General features: G+C 44.9%; 1 protein-coding gene across 2 annotated transcripts in view; it reads left to right on the top strand.

Moving 5' to 3' along the window:
- The window catches only part of SUSD4 (sushi domain containing 4), a 121,794-nt gene that overhangs the window by 57,343 nt on the left and 39,087 nt on the right, over positions 1–25,364 (top strand). For both annotated transcript variants that reach the window (XM_087424389.1, XM_004439537.3), the window contains exon 3: positions 8,433–8,645. In XM_087424389.1, the coding sequence (XP_087280515.1) occupies positions 8,433–8,645 (213 nt within the window). The remainder of the gene's footprint in view (positions 1–8,432; positions 8,646–25,364) is intronic.

Genomic DNA, 25,364 nt, shown 5'->3' with positions numbered 1-25,364 from the left:
TACAGATACAACACCAGCTCCAGTAGTTTCTGGAATACGACAGGATTTGCCTACATGTATTCATTTAAGAAAGTAAGTTAAAGTGGTTCTAAGAGCAGGGGGTCTTTAAGATGATGGGGAAGTTCAAGGTGGTATAAGGTGAAGTGTGTGTGCACAATAAGGAGACGGCCAAAGGAGTCCCTCATCGACAGATCCTCAGGACCTGCCCGTTTCTAGTTTGTGCTTATAGCTCAACAAGCCCAGGTGACTAAACTTTCAGAGTCTAATAATAGGAAAGGTGTTTTGAAGGTTTTTCTCTAATGCGACAGAAGGATTGCCTTCCCAGTATGAAGCGTGGTGATATTTTACTAGTTAGGTGGTTTAAGAGAAACTTTGTCTGTGTTGCTGATGATGAGAAAAAAATAGATTTCAGCCCAGGGAAAGCTGGAATTAGACTGTTCGGATCTGACGGAGGAAAGCCCTTAAGTGGTCGAGAGGGATGTCCTCAAGCTCGCCACATCTTTCTCCCTTTATTCTTTCACCACGGAGGGCGATATGCACTCCAGTCTCTAGAACTAACTCTATTTCATGAAGCTGATATCCGGGGTTAGGTTGTGATCTCCTCAAGAGCATCCTTCATCACCAGAAATGTTCTATAGAACCACGCTAAGGTCAATAGATGTTTGATGGCCGACTGACTGGATTCTTGGATGTTTTAGGTGACAACGAATATTCCCAGGCCCATCACACTGAGACTGTGCATTGGGTGGTGTCAGCTTTGGGGGAACCATGAGGCTTGTTTCCTATCGAATCATTAAACATTTCACCATTGCTATTTGCTCAGGCCTGTTTTAACAGATATGGGGACTCAAAAACATTGACAAATGTTCTTTCCCTCAAAGAGAGAATACATACATGAAGAGGGAATTACAGTATCATGAAGATTTGACATTCACAAACATGAAACATGACAGGGAAAGTCTAAGTAGAGACAACATTGTAAGTGGCAAGAGCACTTGACAATGAGTCAGAAGGCCCAGGTTTTAGTTCCAGCTCCACTGTTAGCCATCAGAGAGCCTAGACTAGCCGCTTCACCTCTCCAGGCCTCAGTGTCCTCTAGGAGACAAAAGGGTCAGCCCAGAGACCTCTAAGGTGATTTTCATGCCAACTGTGTGAGACTGAGTGAGCGAGTGCTCTGGGGATGGGTGGAGGTTACTCTCGATTCGACTTAAAATTTGCAAACGCGTCTGTTTAAACTTGAGGAGGAATTCCCCTTTCTCCCTAGCCCCAGGACTCTCTCACTATGTAAATGCATAAAAAATCAATTTTTGTGTCTATATCCTGTTTCTTCCCCAGAAGACTCATATGGCAGTTTACATAGAAATGGAAACCCAGCCCTAGTCCTAAATTGATTTGGCTGCATTTGATACACTCTTGCCTTTCTGGAATATGACTTTTCAGTTATAATAAGCCCAAAGATTGCTTTTCACACCTCTTTCATTTTTATGATTCTTTTCAAAGTCTTCTTATGTGGCTTACAGTCAAACTGTCTGGGAGGTTTCAGAGGCTCAAAAGTAACCAAACCAGAAGTGTCAAGACCTCAAAATGAGACGGACGGTTTGATGCGTTTCTTTGTGTGTGGAGACAGGGGCGTTCTCAGTCCCTGTTACTGCTACAGCTTTTGTTCGGGAGGGAAGGAAAAGAGATCTCACCTTCCATTGAGAACCAGAGTCCAAATTACGGTCTACCCTTGACTTGTTCCTGGGGTCACCAACGCTGGGCGGGAAAATCAGTGCCAGTAATGGAGATGCCAGGACCCAAGAGGGTGACACAGGCCGAGAGAGCACAGAGGAGACTGCAGGCCGGGACTGTACACCGGGCTGTTCAGACCTCAGGGCCCAGGCACTGCCCCCACCCAACAGGCTGCTTACCTCAAATCAGGGATCCAGAGAAAATAGCGTCCTCTGAAATGTGGGGACAGTCAGCATTCATGTCATCTGTATTTTTAAAGTGCCTGAGTACCTTTAAGAGAGCTGTGTTAGTCTGGTTCTCCAGAGAAAGCAGAACCAATAGGAGATATATATGTAGCTCACACACACACACTATAAGGAATTGGCTAATGCAATTATGGTGGCCAAGAAGTCCAAGGTCTGTGGCTGACAGCCTGGAGACCCAGGGGAGCTGATGGTGTAAGTTCCAATCTGTGTCTGAATCCAAAGGCAGGAGAAGATTGATGTGCCAGCTTGAAGACAGTCAGGCAGAGAGAAAGAATTCTCTCTGACTCAGCCTTTTGTTCTATTCAGCCCTTCAACAGATTAGAGGAGGCCCACCCACATTAGGGAGGGCAGTCTGCTTTACTCAGTCTGCTGACCCAAATGCTAATCTCATCCAGAAGCACCCTCACAGACACACCCAGAATAACGTTCAACCAAATATCTGGGCACCCCATGGCCCAGTCAAGTTGATACATGCAATGAACCATCATAAGCGCTGCAGTCTGAATTGAATTTAGGAGGAACTGCCTGCTAAGGGACGCCACTTCCAAGGACTTATCAAAATGGAATTTTTCCTTTTCTTCCCACTTCCCCCCAGAAGAAACATATTGCAAATCATTCTGTGAACTGTTGTCTCTTCTCCAGGCTATGGCTGCTTAGTTGCAAAGCAGACGCAGAATTTAAAGAATGGGAGGGAAATCAGTTGAGACGTCAAGAATACAGGTTCCCAGGATGGGATTATTTGAGTGGGCCTGCACGCAAGTTATTTTCCTCTCCTCTTCCCTGACGCGTAAACCAGCCCACCCCCTTAATGGATATGTTATCTGATGAGGCTGATCTTCAACCTTATAGAAAGACACTAAGAGAACCACTCTACAGAAAAATGACTCAGGCTGGGAACTGATCTGCTAGGGGGTAATTTGAAAAGTGGAATCTGAAGCTCTGGCAAGCCCTAGAAAATTACTGTCTTGCTCAATGGGATTAGTTGTCTAAAATGAAGAATATTTTCTGCTTATACCATCCTGTTTTCTGATTGCTCTCTTTTCACCACTTGTTCATATCCTCCCTTCTGTGCCAACGGCTTGATCCTATGGCCAGTGGCACCCTGATCACCAGCCCTGTCCCAGGCCTGGGAACAGAGGCCCAGGTTAGCTGTGGTTACGTGAGAGCAGAGAAAGTGGATAGGAATGCTCTTTTAAAAGGGAAGGAATAAGTAAAGAAAGAGGACAGAATTGGATTCATGAGGAAATTCTGCTGCTCTCACATTGTAATTTTCATGACGCTCTCACCATTTCTTTATTAGAGCAGGAGTCATTTTTCTGATGGATTCAGGGCTGGATCTTCAGCTCTCACTTGAATATCTGTCCTTCTCTGAGACAGAACAGCTTTGTGGCCCAGGGCAGGGAGGTGTGACAAGCTCAGGGGTCTGTGCCTAGGACTCAGCAGTCAGCATGTCTCATTTGTCAGCAGGGGTGACTGGCCAAAAAGGGTGTGTGTGGGGAGAGACACAGAAGTCTCAGCCAAGTCCCTGGCGTAAACCTACCTCTGGCCCTACATTGGAGAGAGAGGAGGAGGGCTGAGGTGTCTGAGGATGTGGATTGGAAGAAAATTGTAAAAAATTAAGGAAATGTGGTCCACTTAGGCCACAGGTCTAAATCAGATTGGGAGAAGAGAGGAAGGTGAGAGGGTGTTAGGAGAGAGTGTATCTGTGCTGAGGGAGAGCATTTCACACCTCCCTTGTTTGTGGAATACATAAGTTTCTGGGACTATCAGAGCAATAAGTGTTACTGTTTGGTGGGATGGGATAGGGATGTTTGCCTGATGAGTCCAGCAGAGTAGTTGGTGTGTGGCTCCATCCATCCATCCATCCATCCATCAACCTATCCTCTATCCACCCATCCAACCATCTATCCTCTATCCATCCACTCATCCCTCCATCCATCCACCCACCCATCCTCCATCCATCCATCCATCCATCCATCCATGCACCCACCCATTTATCCTTATCCATTCTTCATCCATCCATCCATCCATCCATCCATCCACCTATCCTCGATCCATTCATCCATCCATCTATCCATCTTCTATCCATCCCTCCATCCATCCACCCATCTATCTTCTATCTGTCCCTCCATCGCTGCATCCACCCATAGTCTATCCATTCATCCACCCATCTTCTATCCATCTATCTATCCATCCATCCATCTTCTATCCATCCATCCATCCATCCATCCATCCATCCATCCATCCATCCATCCATCCATCGTTCATTAGCAGCACTGTGGAATGCCCACACTCACTACACACCGTGCTAGGTAATGAGGAGGTGAAGAATAAGACCTGGTCTCCCCCTCCAGGAGTTCACAGCCCAGTGGGAGAGACAGCTAAGTAGACCAGCAATGACAGTCAGGGTCAGGAACACTCACCCTGAGAGGTGAGACCGGAGTGGCTTCATAGAAGAGAGCCTTCCTATTCAGACACTAAAGGGGGAGAAAATGCTCCCAGGAGAGGCTTTATTTAGCTGAGTCCTGGAGGATGAGCACATATGGGGAAAGTCCTTCTCTCAGGGAGGTTCCAGTATAACTGCCCTTCCTGCCTCAGTGGAAGGCAAGTCTCTTCTCCAGGGTTTGGGTGCCCTCCCTGCCCACATCCAGGTGGGGGAACTTGCCCCACCTGCCTCCCCCTTGCTCCTGCTCACCTGCAACCTTTCTTTCTCTCTGCTGTGTGGAGACATATTAAGATCTCTTTGATCTTAAAATTTTAATACAACAATAATAAAACCCCTCCCTTGACCCTAATCCAGGGATAACTACCACCCTATGTTCTTCTGTTCACGCTGAGCATCTTGAAAGAGAGCCCATACTGACTGTCACCCTTCCCCTTCAAACATCGGCAGGCGGGCTTCCTCCCCCAGGGGCAGTTCCTTCCTGTCCCCGAACCTGCCTGGGCAGTGGTCCCAGTGTCTTCCCTGTTCAGCCAGTGGATGCTTCTCAGACCTTTGCTTAGCTGACCTATGGGTGACTTCTGACACTGCTGCTCATCCTTCCTACCTGAAACCCTTTCCCTTGCCTGAGTGACACCAGTCAGGTCTGTCTTCCCCACGGCCCTGTATTCTCAGTGTCCTTTGTGGGTGCCTCCGTCTTAGTTATGTGTCCTCAGCTGCTCTTCCTCTCACACTGTATTCACCAGAGAGCGTGCCCACCCATGCCTTCAGTGAGATTCTCAGCTTGGGGACTGCGGAGCTTCAGACTCAGTTCTCCAGCTGATCACCAGACACTCTGCCTGGGTGTCCCCCGAGAACCCAAACTCACTCACTCATTGTCCTCCCAGGCCCACTCTTCATCTCATCCTGTCAATCCAAGTGCACGGCACCGCCATCTACTCTGTCATCAGCGTCAGAACCTGGGAGAAATCCTAGACGCCTCTCTTTTAACTCATTCTCCTCGCTCCGTCCCCCCTGCAGTCAGTCACCAGGTTTTGTGATTCTGTGTCCTTAATGTCTCTTGTGGCCCTCTCTATGCCATTGCCTCTGCCTTATTTCCGACTTGTCATTTCTCACCTGGATTACTACAGTAGCCTTGAAATTCCACAGATCTCAAGTGCTGGCCCTCATTCAGGAGCTGGACGGCTGCCTAAGGATCATTTGGAGAGCTTTCTAAAACTGCAGGCCCCCGGGTCCCATCCCACCCAGAGAGAGCCTGGATCAGTGGGTCTGTCTTTTTACAAAGCTGTCCCCAGGATCCTGAGGTGCAGCTGGTGGCCTGGGAGGCACTTCTGATGATCTTCCCGCCTTCTGCTTGGTGTATACCAGTCAGTCCTCCATGTGGGTATGAGAGACATGGTTCAAAAATGCAAATCAGATCCCAATCGTGTCTTTGTTCAAAACTCTCAGTCCCCGCCATACCCCCCGCTCCCACATCAAGTCCGAACTCTTAGCTAACATACACAGCCGTCAGGATGTGCCTCCGTCTCTTGCCCTTCCTTCATCCCCCAGGGCTCCACCTGTGGCAGTAAGGATTCAGCTTGAGGCCTTCCAGAGGCTTCCCCCTCCTCTGTTGCAGCCCTTAGCTTACCTTATAACATGTGCCTGACACCAATACTGTGAGAGCAGAGACAGGTTCTGTTTGACTTACAAGCGTGTGTGAGAGAATGACTTTCACCTGCAGACTGCCAAATGTCCAGACCACTCAGGTTTCTGTACATTTATGCTGCTAGCCTTTCTAGGCTGTGATGGAATCATGAATTCCATTGCTGCTCATTTTGCCATCTCAATACCATAATGGATATATGTTGAAAGGACCCACCGTGAGACAGCCAGACTCTGAAGGAAATCATTGACATTCATCCCTTAGGAAGTACTTGACGATCTATAGTACTTTCCTTCTAAATAAAACATGAGGTCATCACTTAATGACTTGCCAATACTTTATTGCCCTCCCCCAGACAGGTGTTCATCATCGCTCTGCCAGGCTGGATACAGCCTGCACTGTCAGGATGCTCAGCACCAACAGTATGAGAGGAGAGCTGAGAAGGCTGGATGGCGCCTCCTTCGTTAAAGCATCCTCCGTTTGATAAAATATCAGACCTGCTCCTGCACAAAGATGTACTAGAGTCAGATGTGGATGCTCTCTCCTCCTGCCTTCCTCCTTGGCTTTTTGCTCGCTCCACAATGCCTCATGGCTTCTATAGAACAAGCCCTTTATGGCTTCTGGACAACCTGGCACTGTGGTGCCTTCTGTGCTGTGTGGCTTTCAGCACAGCGCCTGTCAAGGAGGGCAGTGAGTGAGTCCTATGTGAGCACGTACAAGTTGGGGCAGGGGAATCACCTGCCAGCTGAGGACCTTTTGCAAGCCCAGTATGTTAGAGAGGATCAGAGATCTCATGCCCGATATCTGGGCGTCTCCTGGAAATCAGGTAAATCCTCCAAGAGGCCCAGTGATACTGCCTTCTGGGTCTGGGTTGGGATTTTATAGGATGGTCCAGGCCGTTCCTGCCCCCTTGCCGCATCTTGATGGTCTGGCCCGACCTGGCACCAGCAGCTGCGTGGGGGGTGGGGGTGGATGAGCACACCAACCCCCATCTAGATGGAGTTATGCATATTTCTTCTTGGTCCCTATTTAGTAAGGATTTGTTGATTGATTTCGTGAGTAAGAAAATAGAGCCTTCATAGTGCTCAGGAGATTACGGTTCTCTGTGACGTTTACATTCCTTCCCTTTGGGGGTATGTTTGGAGCATTATGTACACAGAGGACCCCTTCCTTATCCTTGGCCACCCCCAACCAGCTCATGACATCCATGTTTGTTTCAAGGATCTGCCTTCATCCCAGCCGTATGGGCATCTCCCTCACCCACATCCAGTCGGTTGACGAGGGGGCCTGGACTGAGATGCCTCACACACGCGCACCCTCCTCGCTGCCTCCAGTGCTCTCATCTCTTAACTGCACCATTGCCTTGGTCTCCTAGCCGAGCTTCTGGGCTCTCCTTCCTTCAATTAATCTCTCAAACTGCCATCCTGTCAAGCTCCCAGTGCCCACTGCCCTGCTCCATGGCTCCACACTGGCCGCCTCACTTAGCCTGGCTTTCTAGGGTCGCCCCAACATGTCTCCAACTCCCTTTTCCTACTCTCTTTATTCGTTCAGCAAACACTTATGGAGCACTTTCTATGCAGGACTGTGATAGATTCTGTGGGATACAAAAGGGAAAAAGTCACACGACCTGGCCTTGAAGGGCTCACAGCCCAGTATGAGAGGTGGCCATTCCACAAATAATTCAGTATGGGGCGGTGTTCACATTACAGTGGTGGAACAAAGAGGGGATGGGTGGGGGAGAGTGGGGTTAAGGAAGGCATCCCAGAGGAGGAGAAACTTGAAGTGGCAGACGGGGTGAGGGCAAGGGGCAAGGGGAAGGAGAGAGGTGGGCGTCCCACACACCCTGTAGAACTCTCACATCCACTTGCTTGCTCCCCACACATGGCCCGCTCTCTCCAAGCCCCTGGCTGTTGCTCATGCCATTCCTCTGTTAGAATGCCATCCATGCCTCCCTCTACAGAGTTAGTTCTGTCTTATGAAATCTTACCCATCCTTCAAGGCTGGGCTCAGATTCCATCTCCTTCTTTCCTGCCCACTCCTCCCTGCTCAGCTCCCTTCAACATTTTGTACTCCTGTCATAGCATTTACTACTTTGTATAAAGTTCTTTACTTTTCCTCATCTCCCTACTCCTGGAACCTCCCCGAAGGGCTAAGTTGGCAATGGAACTGAAAACTCTAATGAGTGATGTTCTAAGCAAAGAGCAAATAGCACAGTGAAATGTGCACTAGAATGTCTATATTCTTGGCTTTTTCTTTGGTGCCATTGGGTAGTCCACAGTGTATGAAATAATATAGTATATGCTATTATCTGGGAAAACCCTCAGCATTAGAATATCTTCAGAGGTATGTTTTCTTCTCTCTGTCGATGTAGGGTTCGATGACCTTCAGGTGTGTGCTGATCCAGGCGTCCCCGAGAATGGCTTCCGGACACCCAGTGGAGGGGTTTTCTTTGAAAGCTCTGTTGCTCGATATCACTGCCAAGACGGATTCAAGTTGAAGGGCTCTACGAAGAGACTGTGTATGAAACATCTTAATGGAACCCTAGGTTGGATCCCAAGTGATAGACCCATCTGTGTGCAAGAAGGTAAAGTGCTTACCCCCCCCCCCACATCCCCCTGGGAAGCCACTCACGTGATCAGATTGCATGGGCACGATCACAAGGATAGGAGACTGTGCCAGAGGGTCAGTACCCTGGGCTGCTCTCTCTGCTTCAAGGCTAACCCTGCGTCCTGACGGAAAAGCATGAGTGTGTGATGAGGGCTAGAGTGGGGGGTAAATTCATCTCAGCATTGGCAGTAACTGTCTTCCTTCTCCATCTCAATTACAATCCAATTTATCACCATTTTTGTCAATGCAAGACAGCAACTCAGATATCATTAGGGCCATTTATTATTGGGCTGCCAAATCAGCACTCATTTCCATGTTACTCAGTAAAAAGCACAGTAAATATATTGGGCAAAAACTGTATGTAATGATACAGAAGATGCATGTTACTGAGGATTAAATCAATTGCTACTTATCAGTTCCGTGTTAGACATGATTCATTTAAAGAAAGAAAGACTGTGGCAAGCAATGACGGATTGACAAGGTCAACGTTTAACTCTTAGCAATTATCCGGAAATTTATTGGTTGTAACAAGATATTCATTTACTCCTAGCAATTATCCCTAAATCTGTTGGTTGAAACAACTTTGTATATTTTTTTGTTTTACTCTATGTAGATACTTTCGGAGTTTAAAAGAATACATTGAGTTTAACTAAATGGCACGCCAAATTGTTGATTATATATCTCCGAGGATCGGCAAGGCTGAAGTAGGAATAAGCATGAATCAAGAACTAATTCTAGCCCCAAAGTTCCATGAGGCATAGAATTTACATTTCATTGAGTTCATTAGAAATGAATTTCAGCTTCTCTTAACACCATTATTGATTTTATTTTGGGACGGAGCTTTTATAATAATGATATGTAAACTAACACTCTGATTTAGTGTATATCGTCTTTATGCAACTTTTTAAATTATTTATTCAACAAGCATTTATCAGGCATCTATTATGCTCTTCCTTATGGGAATTATAAAGGATGAGTGAGGTGGTGTGTTACCTGAAAGTAATTGCTATCTGTGCTTTTATTTTCAAGGTATTTAACAAAAAAGCCAAAATCAATATAAAGAATTAAGGTTTTTAAAAATAAATTCATTTTTTCCTCTGACATGCAGCCCATGCGCTGTGATTTCCATGATTCTATTAATTAAAAGTTTATTTGAGGGGCCGGCCCGGTGGCATCGTGGTTAAGTTTGTGGGCTCCACTTCAGGGGCCTGGGGTTCAAGGGTTCGGATCCTGGGCCCAGAGCTATGCACCGCTTATCAAGCCATGTTGTGGCAGCGTCCTACGGACAAAATAGAGGAAGATTGGCACAGATGTTAGCTCAGGGACAATCTTCCTCAAGCAAAAAGAGGAAGATGGGTAACAGATGTTAGCTTAGGACCAATCTTCCTCACTAGAAAAAAAAAAGGTTTATTTATTTGGTTTGTATATATAGACTTCCCTGCTAAAACCTATGGCCTAAGATACCCTTAAAACCCAGACAAGCTCAAAAACATCAGAGAACCAAAAAACCCCAACAGGCTTCCTGAATATTGCCCCGAGACGAAGGCCCTCTGTTATTTGATCATCCTAGGAAAAAAAAAAGACTTTATCCCTTTTGGATGAGCTTCTTTCCAACCCTGTACATTAACTACATAATATATAGAAATTCCAACAAAGGGAGTGAGAAATCACTGTGGAGTGGAGGCTTCTGTTGTACAGGTCTATGTGCGGAATTCTTTTTTTTTTTTTTTTTTGTGAGGAAGATCAGCCCTGAGCTAACATCTATTGCCAATCCTCCTCCTTTTTTTATTCCCCAAAGCCCCAGTAGATAGTTGTATGTCATAGTTGCACATCCTTCTAGTTGCTGTGTGTGGGGTGCGGCCTCAGCACAGCCGGAGAAGCGGTGCGTCAGTGCGCGCCCGGGATCCGAATCTGGGCCGCCAGTAGCGGAGCGCGCACTTAACCACTAAGCCACAGGGCCGGCCCCTGTGTGCGGAATTCTTAATACTGAGCCCCAGATGCACAGGAGGGGCTGTGTATGTGGGGATGGCGGTGGGCAGTCGGCTCTTTTATTATGCAACCTAAAATAAGACCACGTGTTTCCAAAGGAGGGCCTGGGACTCCACGTTGTGATGTTGTTTTCTAATCCTCATCTTAGAAAGTTTGGAAGAACAGGTATTGCCTTTCTAAGTACGATGGTGTCATTATTTTTAATATTATTGGTAATTTTGTTGGTCTTCGAAAGATCTGTGTAAAGAGATTGCTTTTGTTGCCCTGAAAGAGGAGTAAATCATCGTTGTTAATGTCCTAATAAGCCTTCTTTATTCTACGTGGTTTACAGGAGGCGGGGGCACGTAGAAGTCTCTACCGTGGATGTTAGATTGCAGTGAAGAAGCTGAACGTTTTTTCTCTCTGATTTGTAAATGCCCTCTACTCCCTGATCAGGATTTATGCTGGGTGAATAGTAAGGGCTGCTGAATTCATTTGTTCTTCTTGTCAGGTAATTCTTAGAAGGCTAATGGATTTTTGTGCAGTGGTAATAGTAATAACAATAATAAATTATCACATTTTTATAGGTCATTAAAGTTTAAAAGTGCTCTCAGATTCACTCTCTCATTTAACACGGCAACCACCCTATAAGATGAGTCTCATTATCCTCATTTCCTGATTAGGAAACGGAGGCTCAGAGAAGTTCACTCACTTTGTCAAAGTCACACAGCTGAGGAGTCAGCAGCAGATCCGTAACTAGTTCTAAGCCAGCATTTTTTCCTCTACAAGGTTATGTCTAACTTTCTTCTTTGTGTCACAAAAGCCCCACTCTAATCGGTTACACAATGGCACATTGTTACAGCAAATGGCATCATTGACTCATAGAAATCATATAATCCAAGCCCTCATTCTAATTTAGTTTTTGTTGATCAATAGAGAAACTGAGTCTCAGAGCAGTTAAGAGCCTTCCCACAGTTAAATGGCAATTTAGGGACAGGTCTGTTTTAGCCCCACGTCTTGTCACTGTTGTTTGAACTTCTGGTCCCAGTCCTTCACACTGTCAGCCAGTTCTGCCTGAGATGCAGATTTTAAAAAAATAAGTTCATATGCATTAAAATGCTTTATAACAGTAACGTGCTCTACAGAAAGAAGGTGGTATTAGGCAGATATTTTCTTGTGCATTCACACAGATTCCCTCTCTTTTATTCTCCACTTCACTCTGCCGTGTGCACCAGCCATCTCCCTTCTCCCATGGCCTCTTTATTCCAATCTAAATTGCTTATTCCACATAAACTCAATGTATAGAAGTTTGGACTTACAGAACTGCTAATATAAGTGTTGAATTAATTTCATGGCACCCAAAGCCTTCGGCCTAAGAGATGTCTCTGCTTCTCTAAGCTGCTTCTGCAAGACTAGAGCCTGCACATCCCTAAGTAGGGGTGAGAATGTTATGGTCTAGGGAGCAGGGGAGGTGACCAGTGTGGTGGAGAGGAGACCCTGGAGTTGGCACAGGACTACTGGCATGGTAAGTACAGTGACTAAAGGCCAGGGTGACAGCCACCATCTGGGCCTCTTCCTTTCCAAAACCACTCAACTAGTCTAGTGGGGGTCACTTTCCCTTGGTAAATATGTCCCTTTCCACATTTCATAAGAAAAGGTAGAGATAAAATAAGATTGACTTTACATAAATTCACTTGACAAACACTTATTCGAGTCAGGACATGGAAAGATACTACCCTGGCCCTGAAATCCTTAGAAGGGGCAGGGTCAGTGTTGTGATTCAGACTAAGGTTTGGGTTTGCATGCCGTAAAGAAGCAGTATATTTTAAAAATAAATATCCCAAAGAGACTAATATAAAATGAATTCATATCCATTTGTATTATGAGCAAATATCATGTGGGAGGGGCAGAGAAGAATCAGACTATATCTTGCCAAAACCTATTTATTATCAATATTGTTGGAAATATTTCATGACTTAACCATCCCTTGGATATAGCTGGGATACAGGATACATCTCAGCTCTTATGGCATTGGTTATACTAGTTAGATAAAAGTTTTTGTTTTTGTTTTTTTAAAAGGGAGCTAAATAAATAATTGCACATAGTTCCTGGGTAGGGCGAGGGCGTTACTTAAATTCTAAGACAATGTTCTACAGCATTCAAATCCCTCCTTCCTTGGGAGTCTCATTCCTGGGGACGATGTTTGAGACATTTTTTAAAGACAGACTCAGCCTCTGGGTGGATTCAGGGTGTCCCTTGAGCACCTTTGGGTGTATGTAGACGACATGCCCCTTGTGCAGAAACACTTTTTCTTCTCTTCTTTGAGTTTCTTCTTCTGGAGTGTGTGCTTGTGGAGGTCGAGGGAGACTAAATGAGAGCTGCTGTGGGCTTACATTTTTATGAAATGGGGTTTTAGCATTTGAGGACTTCCACTCACCTTCTCCTTGAGCAGCTCTGCGCGTCGTCAGTGGTCTCATTGGTCATTCGGTTTCAAGTCAGTTTCAGATAAATCCATATGAAGCAAACGAAAAAGAATTTTGGTGAAGCTGGAGTCCCACGGGTCTCGCAGACAGCGTATTTAAATGTCTTCCGGAGCAAGTTCCATACTAGCTTACAACCACTGCGGTGCTTTTCCGAACAGCCCCAGCATGATGCTGTTAAAAGAGCTTCCGCCTGCCTCTGCAGAGCACGGCTTGTTGGGGAAGGAGCTGACGGGCAGAGGGCTTCCTCAGGAAATCCTTCCTCTGTGATTGGCTAGTCAGTTCCTTGTGAGCTGGAGAGGGTCGGAAGGACTGGGTCGGAGACAAAAGGGTTGTTGAAGCCACACATTTAATGTAACCCCTGTAAGGAGAGCCCCTGCCCACTTTGGGATGGTTTTCCTCACTGTGAGAATGTCACCCACCAGCATGGCCCCTTACTGGACACCCTGGTACCTACAGCCTGCAGCATTGTGCAAATAGCAGGGGTCAAGGTAAAGCCTGTGAGCAGGGGTGGAGGGAGACGTGGCTGGAACCCAGGAGCTTTGCCTGACAATCCAAAGAACACCCTCATCTGACCTTCCAGTGCTTCTGTGGGAAAGACCCCTCCCTCTAGGAGGGAGATGTGGGTGCAAATGACACGCTGTAGCCATGGCACATGTGACAACCATTTATTACCCGCATGTCTGAGCAGGCAGTTCTCATCCATGAGGTGGGCAAGGGAGGCCCCAGCGCACTGGCAGCTCTGTTTCCCGTGGCTGCTTCCTGGCCTGCCTTCTTTCATCACTTGGCTGTTGGTCTGGTGGAGCCAATCTGCCTCTGTCTTTACCTGATCCCCCCACAGCCTTTGGACAGGGTGTCTGGTTAAGACTTGCATCTCTCAGATGGGCCTTTGCCCATGAACACTCACACCAAGCTCCTTCAGAAGTTGCTGATTTTATTTCTGGCCTTTTCTTTTACCGATTTTCCTGACTTTTAGGCTGCAAGTGTGGTTGGCTTCAGCCATTTTTAGTCACTCACACCCAAGGAAAGCACGTGAGCGTTCTTTCCTTCCATACTTCTGATTGGCTTAGTATGTATTTTATCATTGCTTTGCCCACAATTAACAATATTGTCATGCAGTGGAGAATGAGTTTTCCGAGGGCATTGTGAATTGAGTTGGCTGTCCCAGGTCCTGCACTTTGGGGATGCTGACGTAGATGGACAGGGGTTCAGGGAGGTAGCAGCTGAAGGAGAATGAGGAAGATCCCTCACCATCAATCCAGAACCTGCCCCCCTCACCAACACTAAAGGTTCCCTTGCTGTTCAGCACCCTGCTCATCCCCAGCACATAGACCTGTTCCTGTCTGCACATTGCCTTTGTTTTTTCTTCTCAACAAGACTGCAGTGTTTTAGGGAGGTGTCTGTCCTATGCATTGGGTACTCATGCTTTATATGCATTATCTTCTTTAATTACTACAGCAACCCTACCAAGTCAGTTCTGTTACCTTTCTTTGCAGATGAGAAAGTGGAGGCTCAGAGAGGCTGAATTTCCCATGGTCTCATAGGTAGCCGGTGGCGGAGTTGGGCTTCAGGTCCAGGTCTCTGCTTTCCAGTATATTCATCTCACCTGACCAAAGGTGATTTTTCCTGGGGAAAAGGAGAGGGAGCAGGTGACACATATCATAATGGCCCCAGACCCATACCCCATGGGGGAGGCATCTTGCTTAAAGAGGTAAGAACCTGTTCATGCAGCCACTGGTTCCCAAAGTGTGTGCCAAGGACTACTTGCATTAAGAACTTGTTAAATATACATATTCAGATCTCCTGCATCAGAATGTTAGGAGTGAGGCCAAGGACAGTGTCTATTTTTTAAAACTCCTAACTGATTCTTACACACAAAAGATTTTAAGACCCACTCATGCAGGGATGTGGTCTGATATTACTTTAAAAGGGGGAAGAGAACATGATTCTCTCTAGTGTTAAACAGAGCTCCTGGGAGATCATTAGTTCTTAGAATCAGAGAATATCAGTGTTGTCATTTTACAAAAGAAGAAGCTAAATCCTGTAGAATTTAAGTGACTTTTACAGTCACATGACAAATACCCAGGGATTAGGACCAGCTCTCTGACTCCTAGTTCAGTGCTCTTTCTACTATACTGGTGGTATGCAACCCAGGCTGCTTGTCACAATCACCTGGGGAACTTTTAGAAATAACAGTGCCTAGAACTTTCTCCAAGAGGATCTATTTCAGTTGTTCTAAGCAGTGAGAGCTCAAGCATAGGTATTTCTAAAAGCTCTTAAGGTCATTTCAATTACCCCTGCCACCTGCTCTTTTTGTCTGGATCTCCCTTATTGTCTGGTTGTGGGTAAAGGTCGCATAGAGCACAGGAGAGCTGTCCCTGTCGATGGCCCAACTTGCTATGTCTCCATGCTCAACCCCTTTTTGCCCCAGTTCCTTGAAGGGTGCAACAGGGAAAAATATGAATTCATTCAGCAAGCATTATTTTTAAGTACTTACAAAATATTTTGACTCCCTTAGACCTGACCAGGATTGCTATAAGAGATGAATAATTTGATGTTAAGAAGGTTCTTGAGCTTCCTGAAAAAAAGGTGCATACGAGTTTAAGTATTATTATTACATTATAAATTTTTAATTGAAAGGTTCAACTTGACTCATGAACTAAAGCTGGCAGTAATGCTGGCACATAACTCCTTTATTCATTGAAACTGGGGGGTGCAAACATTTCTCAAAAGCGGGATGTTCATACTCCTTTTTTACAGTTACTCCAGTATTAAGGTGAGTTGTCTCCGAGCTCCAGAGACTTCACCAAAACGGACGGATGCTTTAAAAATGTTTTATTTAGAATCCTTTTCTTCTCATGTGCATTCTCTATCATCTAAAACCTCTTTCTTATTGCCTTTGACATGGGTTGTCAGAGACAGCAGCCTGTGCCCACAAGGGCAAGTATTTGCATGTCTTCCCCTAAGATGCTCTCTTCTCATTTTCCATCTTCTAAGATGGGAAGGAGCAGAGGGGTGCCTCTCCCTGTCTCCAGGACCACTGTCACATCTTATTTATGCTGCTTATCACAGAAGTCACGGCTTCGCTACTCTCCCTCCCTTGTGGCTTCGGTTTCAGTTTGGATTTTGTTCCTAAAAAGATTTCTTTGACTTAAATGTGGTCATGACTTGAAAGGAAAAAAAAATCCGGGGGAAATAAGTCAGGTGAGACTGGGGCAGATGCGGCAAAGATAAGTGACAGAAATGATCGGTTATCGTTGCAAGATGACAGGGGGACTGCCGCGGACGAGGGTTCGCAAGCCTGCTCAGCTGAGCCCCTCTAAGTGTGGAGGGAAAAGCCAGATCATAGCAGCCTTTACCAGCCACCTCACGTCGTCGCCCATGTCACGTGAGCGCTGAGATTTCGCCCTTTTTGTACAGGGGCCGTGGAGGTAGGGAGTTGCTTTAAGTCACAGAATTATTAGGCAGATGCAGAGCAACAGCATCAGCAGATACACGGATCCTTGTCAGAACACGTATAAAGGTCACAAAACGATTGTTAGCATCCTTGAACACCAAGCCGATCATTCAGAGTCCCCAGAAAGCAGTTTTTCACAAGCTCGCAACTGAAACTATCCAGAATGAGGTTGGCTGCTTATGAAAAATGCAGGGCAGCCCCCATGGGTGTCCTTCCAAACCCATAGCAGATGAAATTCATCTTTCCTCATGCCAGCCTTGAACAGTTTGGGGCTCACCATGGCTCCCCAGTCAGCATCTCGAGAGTCCTGTTACTAACGTATTCTCCTCAGAGCCCAAAGCTGGGCCGCAGGAGCGAGAGGCCCCAGGTGCCAAGCCACCTCCCAGGCGGCTCAGATTAGATTCTGCTCTTTATTACATTTGTCTGACACAGCTGCTAAGGGATGGGCCGGGGCTTGTTAAATCTGAGCCAGCCTCTGCATTTGGACTGCTGTCTTCAATCCAGTCAATCACCTTACATATCCATCAAGCAGTGTTCTCAACGTTTGATTTTATGGGAACTGCCCGAGGGGCATGTAAAAATGCACATGCCCAGGCCTACTCTTAGAGGTTTTTATGCACTAGGCATCTGAAGTTAGCGGGCACCTCCAGGAGATTCTCATGCCGGTGGGCCTCCGAGGCCGCCTTGAGATACTTGCCATAGGCATTTCGCAAGGAGAACGTCCAGATGTAGGCTAGAATCTCTGTAAGTCATCAGCCCACGAGAATTGCATTTGACCTGCTCTCTTTTATTTTTCTCATGAGCTCAGCTCTGGCAACCGAGTGCTTTCTATCACTTTGAAAGTGAAGGCTACTTTTCAGAAGGTGGAAAGAGACCTCAAAGTTTCTTTAAAGATAAGATAGTTGAAACTGTATATCAAGAGAAAAGTAAGAAATCAGATACGTTGTGTTCTAGGGCAAATCTCTCTGAACCAAACCCTTCTCAAACAACCTCTATGTCTACATACGAGGTCAAATTGCCTTTGGAAAATTTTCTGGAAAATAATTAAGGTTTTATGCTTTTGGAAATTTAAATGGCACTCCGATATGTTTAGTCGTTCACTCCCCAAAATTCTGTTAAATACTGTCTACTTGTCAGGCCCAGAAGCTCCCAGTTTAGTTGGGAAAGATCGCTACATTTCCAGTGAATTTCCTTATTCTTCTTTTTGGATTAACTTTGTTGTTGTTATTATTGTCTTAACCCTTTTAAAATTTGTTTTTATTTATTTATTTTTTGAGGAAGATTGGCCCTAGGCTAACTTCTGTTGCCAATCTTCCTTTTTCTCTTTTTCCTCCCCAAAACCTAGGTACATAGTTGTATATCATAGTTGTAGAGTTGTAGCTCTTCTATGTGGGACTCAACCTCAGCATGGCTTGATGAGCAGTGAGTAGGTCCACGCCCAGGATTCGAACTGGTGAACCCCGGGCCGCTGAAGCAGAGTGCATGAACTTAACCGCTATGCCACTGGGCAGGCCCCTAAAATTTGTAAAATATTTACATAGAAAAGTACACAAAACTGAATAGTCCAATGAATTATCACAAAGCAAACACCTACGTCCCGACAATCCAGGTGAAGATATAGAACATCGCTAGCACCCCAGACGCCCCCTCCCAATCACTACCTCCTCCCCCCATCTCAGAAGTGACCTGTCTCCTGAGTTATGGTGAGCACTTCCCCTGGTAATCACTTAACCCAGAGCTATGCATTCCTAAACATGGTACTACTTTAAGTTTAATTTATTTTTGCCTTTTTTTTTTTGAGTTTCTATACATGGAATTATAAAGTAAGTATTGTTTTACATGGGACTTCTTTTACTTTATTTTTGTGAAATTTATACATATTATTGCATGTAGCCATAGTTTGTTCATTGCCCTTGATGCATAGTGTTCTGTTGTATGAATAGACCTTAATTTGAACATTCTGATATTAATGGAAATTTAGGTTTTTTCCTATTGGGTCTATTACAAATAGTGCTGCTATGAACATTCTGGAACACACCTCTCGGTCAATATATGTGTATTTGTATATATTCGTATATATATATATATATACACATTTCTGTTGGATATATACCTAAGAGTGGCAGTGCTGGGTCATAGGATATTCCTGTGTCTGGCATTAATAGGCAGTGCCAGTCTTTGGTTTTTTAGGAATTTGACTCTATCTAAAATTTCTAATTTGTTGGTGTAAAGTTTTTTGTAATACCTTCTTAATTTTTTGAATGTAGGGTCTGTAACTGTGTCCCTTTTTTATTCTGACACAGTGATGTCTGTGGTCCCTCCTTGTTTCTTTATCAGTTTCACCAGTGATTTATCAATTTTATTGATTTCAAAGAACCCACTTTTGGGTTTGTTGATTCTCTCTTGTCTATGTTTCTTTTCTATTTCATTAATGCTTGTTCTTTTCTTTATTATTTACTTCTTTGGACTTTCTTTGAGTTTAATTGCCTGTGCCTTTTCTAATTTTTCTAGACGAATTCTTAATTTGGGTATTTAATAATAATTCTAAATTTGTGTGTACCTAATAATATACCTCAGAATATATAAAGCAAAAAATGATAGAAATTTAAAGACAAATCCACAATCACAGTGACACCTTTAAACACTCTTCTGTTAGTAATTTATAGACCAATCAGGAAAAAACAAACAGTAAGGATATAGAAAACTTGAACAATATGGTTAGCAAACTTGACCTAACCAACTGCGAGATATACATTCTTAATTGTCAGATATTTCTCTTTTTGTAATATGTGCATTTATGATTAGAGAGAAATTTAGAGCCATAGTTTTATCTGCATAGAATTCACGTTAATATGTAGTATTTTCATTGTTATTCAATTCAAAATGTTTTCTCTTTTTATTGTTATTTCTCTTTGGACGCATGGGTTATTCAGAAAGACATTTCCAGTTTCCAAACATAAAGGGATTTTCTAATTGTTTATTTCTATCTTCGTTTCATTGTGGCCAGAAAAAAATGCTTTATAATTTCAGTCTTTTGAAATTTGTTGAGACTTTCTTTATGGCCCAAGTACGGCCAACTTTTATAAATGTTCTATATGTGCTGAAAAGAAATGTGTAGCAGTCTTAGTCCTTCAGAATAGACAGCTAAGAACCCACAAAGAATTACTATCCAAGTGTTCAATATAAAAATAAATACTTTAGGGGCTGGCCCGGTGGCGCAAGCTGGTTAAGTGCGCGCGCTCCGCTGAGGCGGCCCCGGGGTTTGCCGGTCGGGAACCCCGGGCGCGCACCGACGTACTGCTCAGCAAGCCATGCTGTGGTGGCGTCCCATATAAAGTGGAGGAGGATGGGCACGGATGTTAGCCCAGGGCCAGTCTTCCTCAGCAAAAAAAGAGGAGGATTGGCAGATGTTAGCGCAGGGCTGATCTCCTCAGAAAAAAAATAAAAATAAAAAAATAAAAACAAATACTTTAAATAACAAAACACAAAGATATTAATTACCTTTGTCAACCACAAGTAAATAAAATATACCAATCTACAGGTTGAAGAAAAACACTAACTATAAAAAGCGTGCTTACTTATAATGACTTTACTCCATCCAACTCTCTTTTACATGGCTTTTCTCAGTGGTTTAAGCAGTGCAAAACGATAATTCCGTGTTAACATTCAGCTGAGAGCCACAAGGTCTTAAGTATCCTGTTCTGATGCTTCTTCAGGTTTTGTAAGAGTCAATATCCTTTAAAGAAGAAAGAAACAGCCTGAACTAGCCCTGCTTCTGAAGCAAAACTGATCCCCATGGTGGTCCCTCTTCTTCTATGAAGCATCCTCTTTCTCTAGTCGCCTTCTTTCTGAACAGCATCAACTCTTGCCTTTGCTTTTCTCTGCCTTATGTTGATTGTTTCTGATGACATTATTTGCCTCAGTTGATTCCATTCGGCATCTTCAGCCTGATCCTGAGTAAATTATGGTGGTCAGGACAGCGTTCTCTGAGTGCTGTTGCATGAGACAGTAGTTCTGTAGAACAGCAGACATGTGGAACCGCACAAATAGAATTCTGAGGGATGTTAGTCTATATTAAGTGAAAAAAGGATTCCATGGTACAAAGTTCAGAGATCCCCAAGACCACCCTCACTTCTGATGCCATCTGCAAGTTCAGAAGCCCCCAAAGCTGCCCTCAGGTTCAATGATTCACTAAAAGAACACACAGAACTCAGGAAAGCCATTATACTCATGATTGTTGTTTATTATAGTGAAAGGATATAGATTAAAATCAGCCAAGGGAAGAGGCCCATGGGGTCCAGGAGTTACCAGGCATGAGTTTCCGGTTGTCCTCTCCCAGTGGAGCTGTACGGACTGTGCCCTTTTCTCCCAGCAACAATGTGTGACAATGCACGTGGAGTATTGACAACCAGGGAAGCTCACCCGTGGGTTGGTGTCCAGAGATTTTACTGGGGCTTGGTCACGTATAGATGGTTGACTAGTTGGGTGGCTGACCTTAGTTTCCTCTCCCTCCAAAAGTGGAGCTGATACTGCATGGCCCAGGGCCCCCCAGCCTAAGTCACATTGTTAGTGTAGACTGTCTGGTGTGGCCCAAAGGCTCCAGATAAACAAGGATAAAGATTCTTCTCAGGTTGGACATTCCAAGGGCTTAGATGTTACTTTCCAGGAGCTGAGGGCAAAGGTAAGGGATTAACCTCTCTTTGAGTGAGGTTAATCCTTTACTGCCCGTATGGCAAACCCTTTTGGATATAAATCAGATCATGTTGTGGCCCAGGTGTAAAAAGCTCCAGTAGCTAGCTCCCCATCACATTAAAATAGAACCCAAATCCCCTGCCCTGATCTACAAGGCCCTGCATGATCTGGCCTCTCCATCTCCCTCTTGCTCACTATATTCCAGACACACATCTTCTTTTGTGTTCTTAAGGACACTCAACTCTTTCTTGGCCTTTGCACTAACTGTCCCCTCTGCCTGAAATGCTCGTCTCCCAGACCCACACATGATTGGATTCTTCTTGTCATTAGGTCTCAGCTTAATAAATGTCATTTCCTCGGAGGCGCCTTTCCTGTCTACCCAAATTAAGGGAGCGCCAGAGTCAGTCCCTATCATGTGACCTTGTTATGTGATCATCAGTAGGGATCATCGCCTGTTATTTTCTAGCTCATTTATCTGTTAATTTGTCTGTCAGCAGTCTCCCTCCCTGCAAGTGCCATAAGAGTAAGATTCTTGACTTGTTCTCTACCCCCAGCGCCTAGAGCGTACTGGACCTGGAGTAAGTGCTCAATAATTCACTGAATGAATGAATGAGTGGACAGATGGATGAATAAATAATAAGCTTTGCAAATGCTGGCTTAAACACAATCCAGTAGAATTCTTTACAGCAAGACTGTCAGAGGCTTAATATGTAATACGAATTGTGAATCTCTGAGTGTGTATCTGGTATTCATGTTCCTGGGAACGCTGTTGGGGAGCATTGATGTTGAAACTTGGCATTTTTAAGGAATTAGATGTTTTCACATGTAACTAACAGTTTACGGAAAAGTAAATTGTAACACATGGCACATGTTCTTTAAAATTTCTTTTATTCTTCCTGCTCCATCGTTTAGGACTGTGCTCCTGATAACTAATCCGATCAATTAATTTGTACCTAGGTATAAATGTGTAATACTGCCTTAGGGCCTTTTACCTCCCTTTTATTTATTTATTATATTAAATCCCCATGATTACTAGAAGCAGGATACAAAAATAGTGACAGTGGTGGGCTGGTGAAACCTGATTTCTGGAATAAAAACCAAAAGTGCTCATTTACGCCCTAAACACATAAGTTTTGATTGTTGACCTAATTCCACGTGACAGAATCAGATATTAAGAGACCTTTTTTCCTCGTCTTTGGTAACAAGATTTTTGAAGTGGCTTTTAAAAATTCTTTCTGTCGACCGGATGCGTTTGTGCTGTAGAGCATCGTGTGATTTCTATCTGAAACTTTAGAACTGATGAAGATTACACATTCTTTTCAGATACTAGCGCTCCTGGATTTATTTCCTTCCATAGAAATAAGGTCCATAGTTATTTACTGCTGCAGACAACTGGGTGGGGCACATACTTATTCTGGATGCCCCTTTCGTCCTACTGCACCCTCCTTCAGTGGGGGGATGGGGTGCCAGACATTGTAGATAAGAAAACTGGAAAGGATTGGATGACTTTTCTTCTGTCATTTAGTTTTGGGTTTGTTAGAGCTGGTCTATTTCTGTTTTGTCCTTACTCCTAGGACACAGCCTCTCCTGGCCTCTCTACCTTAATGGAGTTGAACTCCAACTTCTGACTCCCCAGGTGATATGTGGTTCCTCTCACGTAGTAAATTGATCCTGTGTCATTCCCTGTGGTGGCTCTTCTTTGAGCAGAGTACCTGATTACTGGGATTTGGGAGGCTGTGAGTTCCCTTTGAACCTTGTGTCATATGCTCTGCAGTAGACCCCAACTTCTGCTTATGGAAACTTGGAGTTCTAATTAGAAGTTCAAGGTATTCTATATTATAGACCACTATGCGGAGAAACTGCCCTCGGAAACAAGGCTTGGGTGCTTCTGCTCCTGGTCAGCTGGTGTCCACATGTCCACAATGTCCAGATGGACATTTGTTTCCATTGACTTAACCCCCTGTGGCTGGCTACCTCCTGAGTATACCGGTTAATTCTTGAACAAATTTTAAGTCTATCGTGAAAATAGTTGTTTAGTCATATGAATTACTGCCACGGGATCTATTTACAGCCAAGTTTTTACAGACAGATGCCTTGATAAATGTGTTTTTATTTGCTGTGAATAATTTCTGCTTCGTGATATTGAAAAAAAGGTAATTCACATTTTCCATTAAGAAGAAGGTAGCAGTGGTGTGCGAAGAGTTGTCAATTATCTTGTGACTCTGGTCAGGATTATTCTGGGACTGATTTGGGGGGATTTCAGCTATTCTGGTAGAAAAACTATTGGGTAAACGTGAACAGTTAGAAAACCCCTTTCCACAGCCTGAAACGCAGAAATGAGAGGTAAAGTTGAAACCAGAACACGGTTTTCCAGCCAAGACCCTGTCTGTTGAAATCCATAGGCAAAGGGAAGGCCTGATGATGGGTTTTCTCAGGGATCGGCTTAGCTGCTGGAGCTGCTCTGAGAACCTGTTAATCGGCCTCTGGGGCGGGGGCGGGGCGCTGTGTGCTCACAGTGTTATTGGGCAGAGGTCCACGTGGCTCCCCTCGGCATTTCTTCTTTGCTAGGTGTGTACAAAGGTCTGGGACGTGGAAGGAATGTCAGAAGAAGTGGGCGACACAGTCTGCCCTCTCAAGCTAATGGTGGTAACGAACGAGGGCTGAAATACAGGCAGAACTGGGCTTGCAAGCATTTGACTTTGAATGACCCGTAGGAGACAGTGAATGGCCACCACCCCTTTGCTTCCAGCTGCCGGAGAAGCTCCCTTCTGCCGGAGGCTGTCCCATCACTAACATTCCGTTTTTGGCTTTCCCATCACTAACATTCCATTTTCCGGAGTCCTTGTTGTCAGATTCCCCTTTGCTCCCAGTAAACCCAGCCCAAGCCCACCTCAGAGCTCCTGGGACATGTTCTTTTTAAAGCCACCCAAATTCCCAGCCACCAGAGCCATCCACCAGCTAGCCACTGCTCCTTCCCTTCCCCCGGCATCAGGGTTCCCAGAGCTCTGTGCCTCGGCTGACAGGTCAAAGCTTAGGGGAACCTGAAGGTCAGGGATTCTATGTGGATTCAGTTGGCTTTGAGTGGCTGAGAAACGTACAATCTTTTAGACCATTGAGACAAATTTCTGGAGGAAGTTTCTGTGACTGTCAAGTGCTGTTCTTGGATTTTGCCTTGTTTCAAAAAATTCAGAAGCAACAAATTTGGACCATAATCCATCTGTAAGTCAGGGCCTACCTGACTCTAGAAGGGCAAATAAATAGCTCATGCTGGAAGCGTATGTGTATGTAAAATCAGAGATGTTAAACAGAGATGTGCCCATAAGAGACAGAGAGAGACACATGGTGACCAATGTGATTTAAACCAGATGGGATTAGTGGGGTGGTATTTAGGGTGGGAGGGGGCAGAGTGAGCAGGACCTCAAATTGGCAGCACAGAGTGGAGTGGCCTGTATGGTAAACTGGAAGTGGATGGAGTTTGAAGTGGATTGTTATAATTGATTCTTTTTATTTTCTCTTTTAATCATTTTTGTTGCGTGGGCTCTTTGGTCCTCCATTGCCCTTCTCCTGACTTCCAGCCTTGCCTCTTCTCTTCCCGTCCACGTGCATCCTGCTCTTCCTCCATTTTTAGGAGCTGCTTGCTCTGAGCCTTTGTGATATTGGCAATAGGATGTGCTGCTCTATTTATTATCTTTTTAAAAACAGATAAGGCAGATGGGAAATGCTAATAGCAAAGGCAGCCACAGCTTGGCCCCTGCTGTTCTGCAAAGCATATTTTCTTATCAGGCCCAGGCCCTCACCCCACAGGCAGAGGCAGCATGACTGGGCGGGACCAGCCAGACAGGTGACGTTGTGCTGTGTACCATCCACAACACAGGCAAAGTGTGGAACCAGATATATAATTCAGGAGAATCCCCGATTCTTGTCTTTCTTCACTGGTTTCCACACTTGTCCATAAGCTCCACTGTCCGGTGTGAAGTTTTTGCGGCCAGGAAACAAAGTTCCTCTTGTGACTGGATCCCTGCGCCCTCAGTCCTTCCTCCTGAGCCACCTCTTCCTCTTTCTCTGTGAAGGAGGTGCTGCTGTTTATTCCTGGGACCTG

Source organism: Ceratotherium simum, chromosome 36, assembly GCF_057802395.1.
Source record: "Ceratotherium simum simum isolate JZ-2026a chromosome 36, ASM5780239v1, whole genome shotgun sequence".
NCBI classification, from domain to species: domain Eukaryota; kingdom Metazoa; phylum Chordata; class Mammalia; order Perissodactyla; family Rhinocerotidae; genus Ceratotherium; species Ceratotherium simum.
Note: the sequence above shows the minus strand (reverse complement) of the source record. Positions and strands in the feature narration are given on the sequence as shown.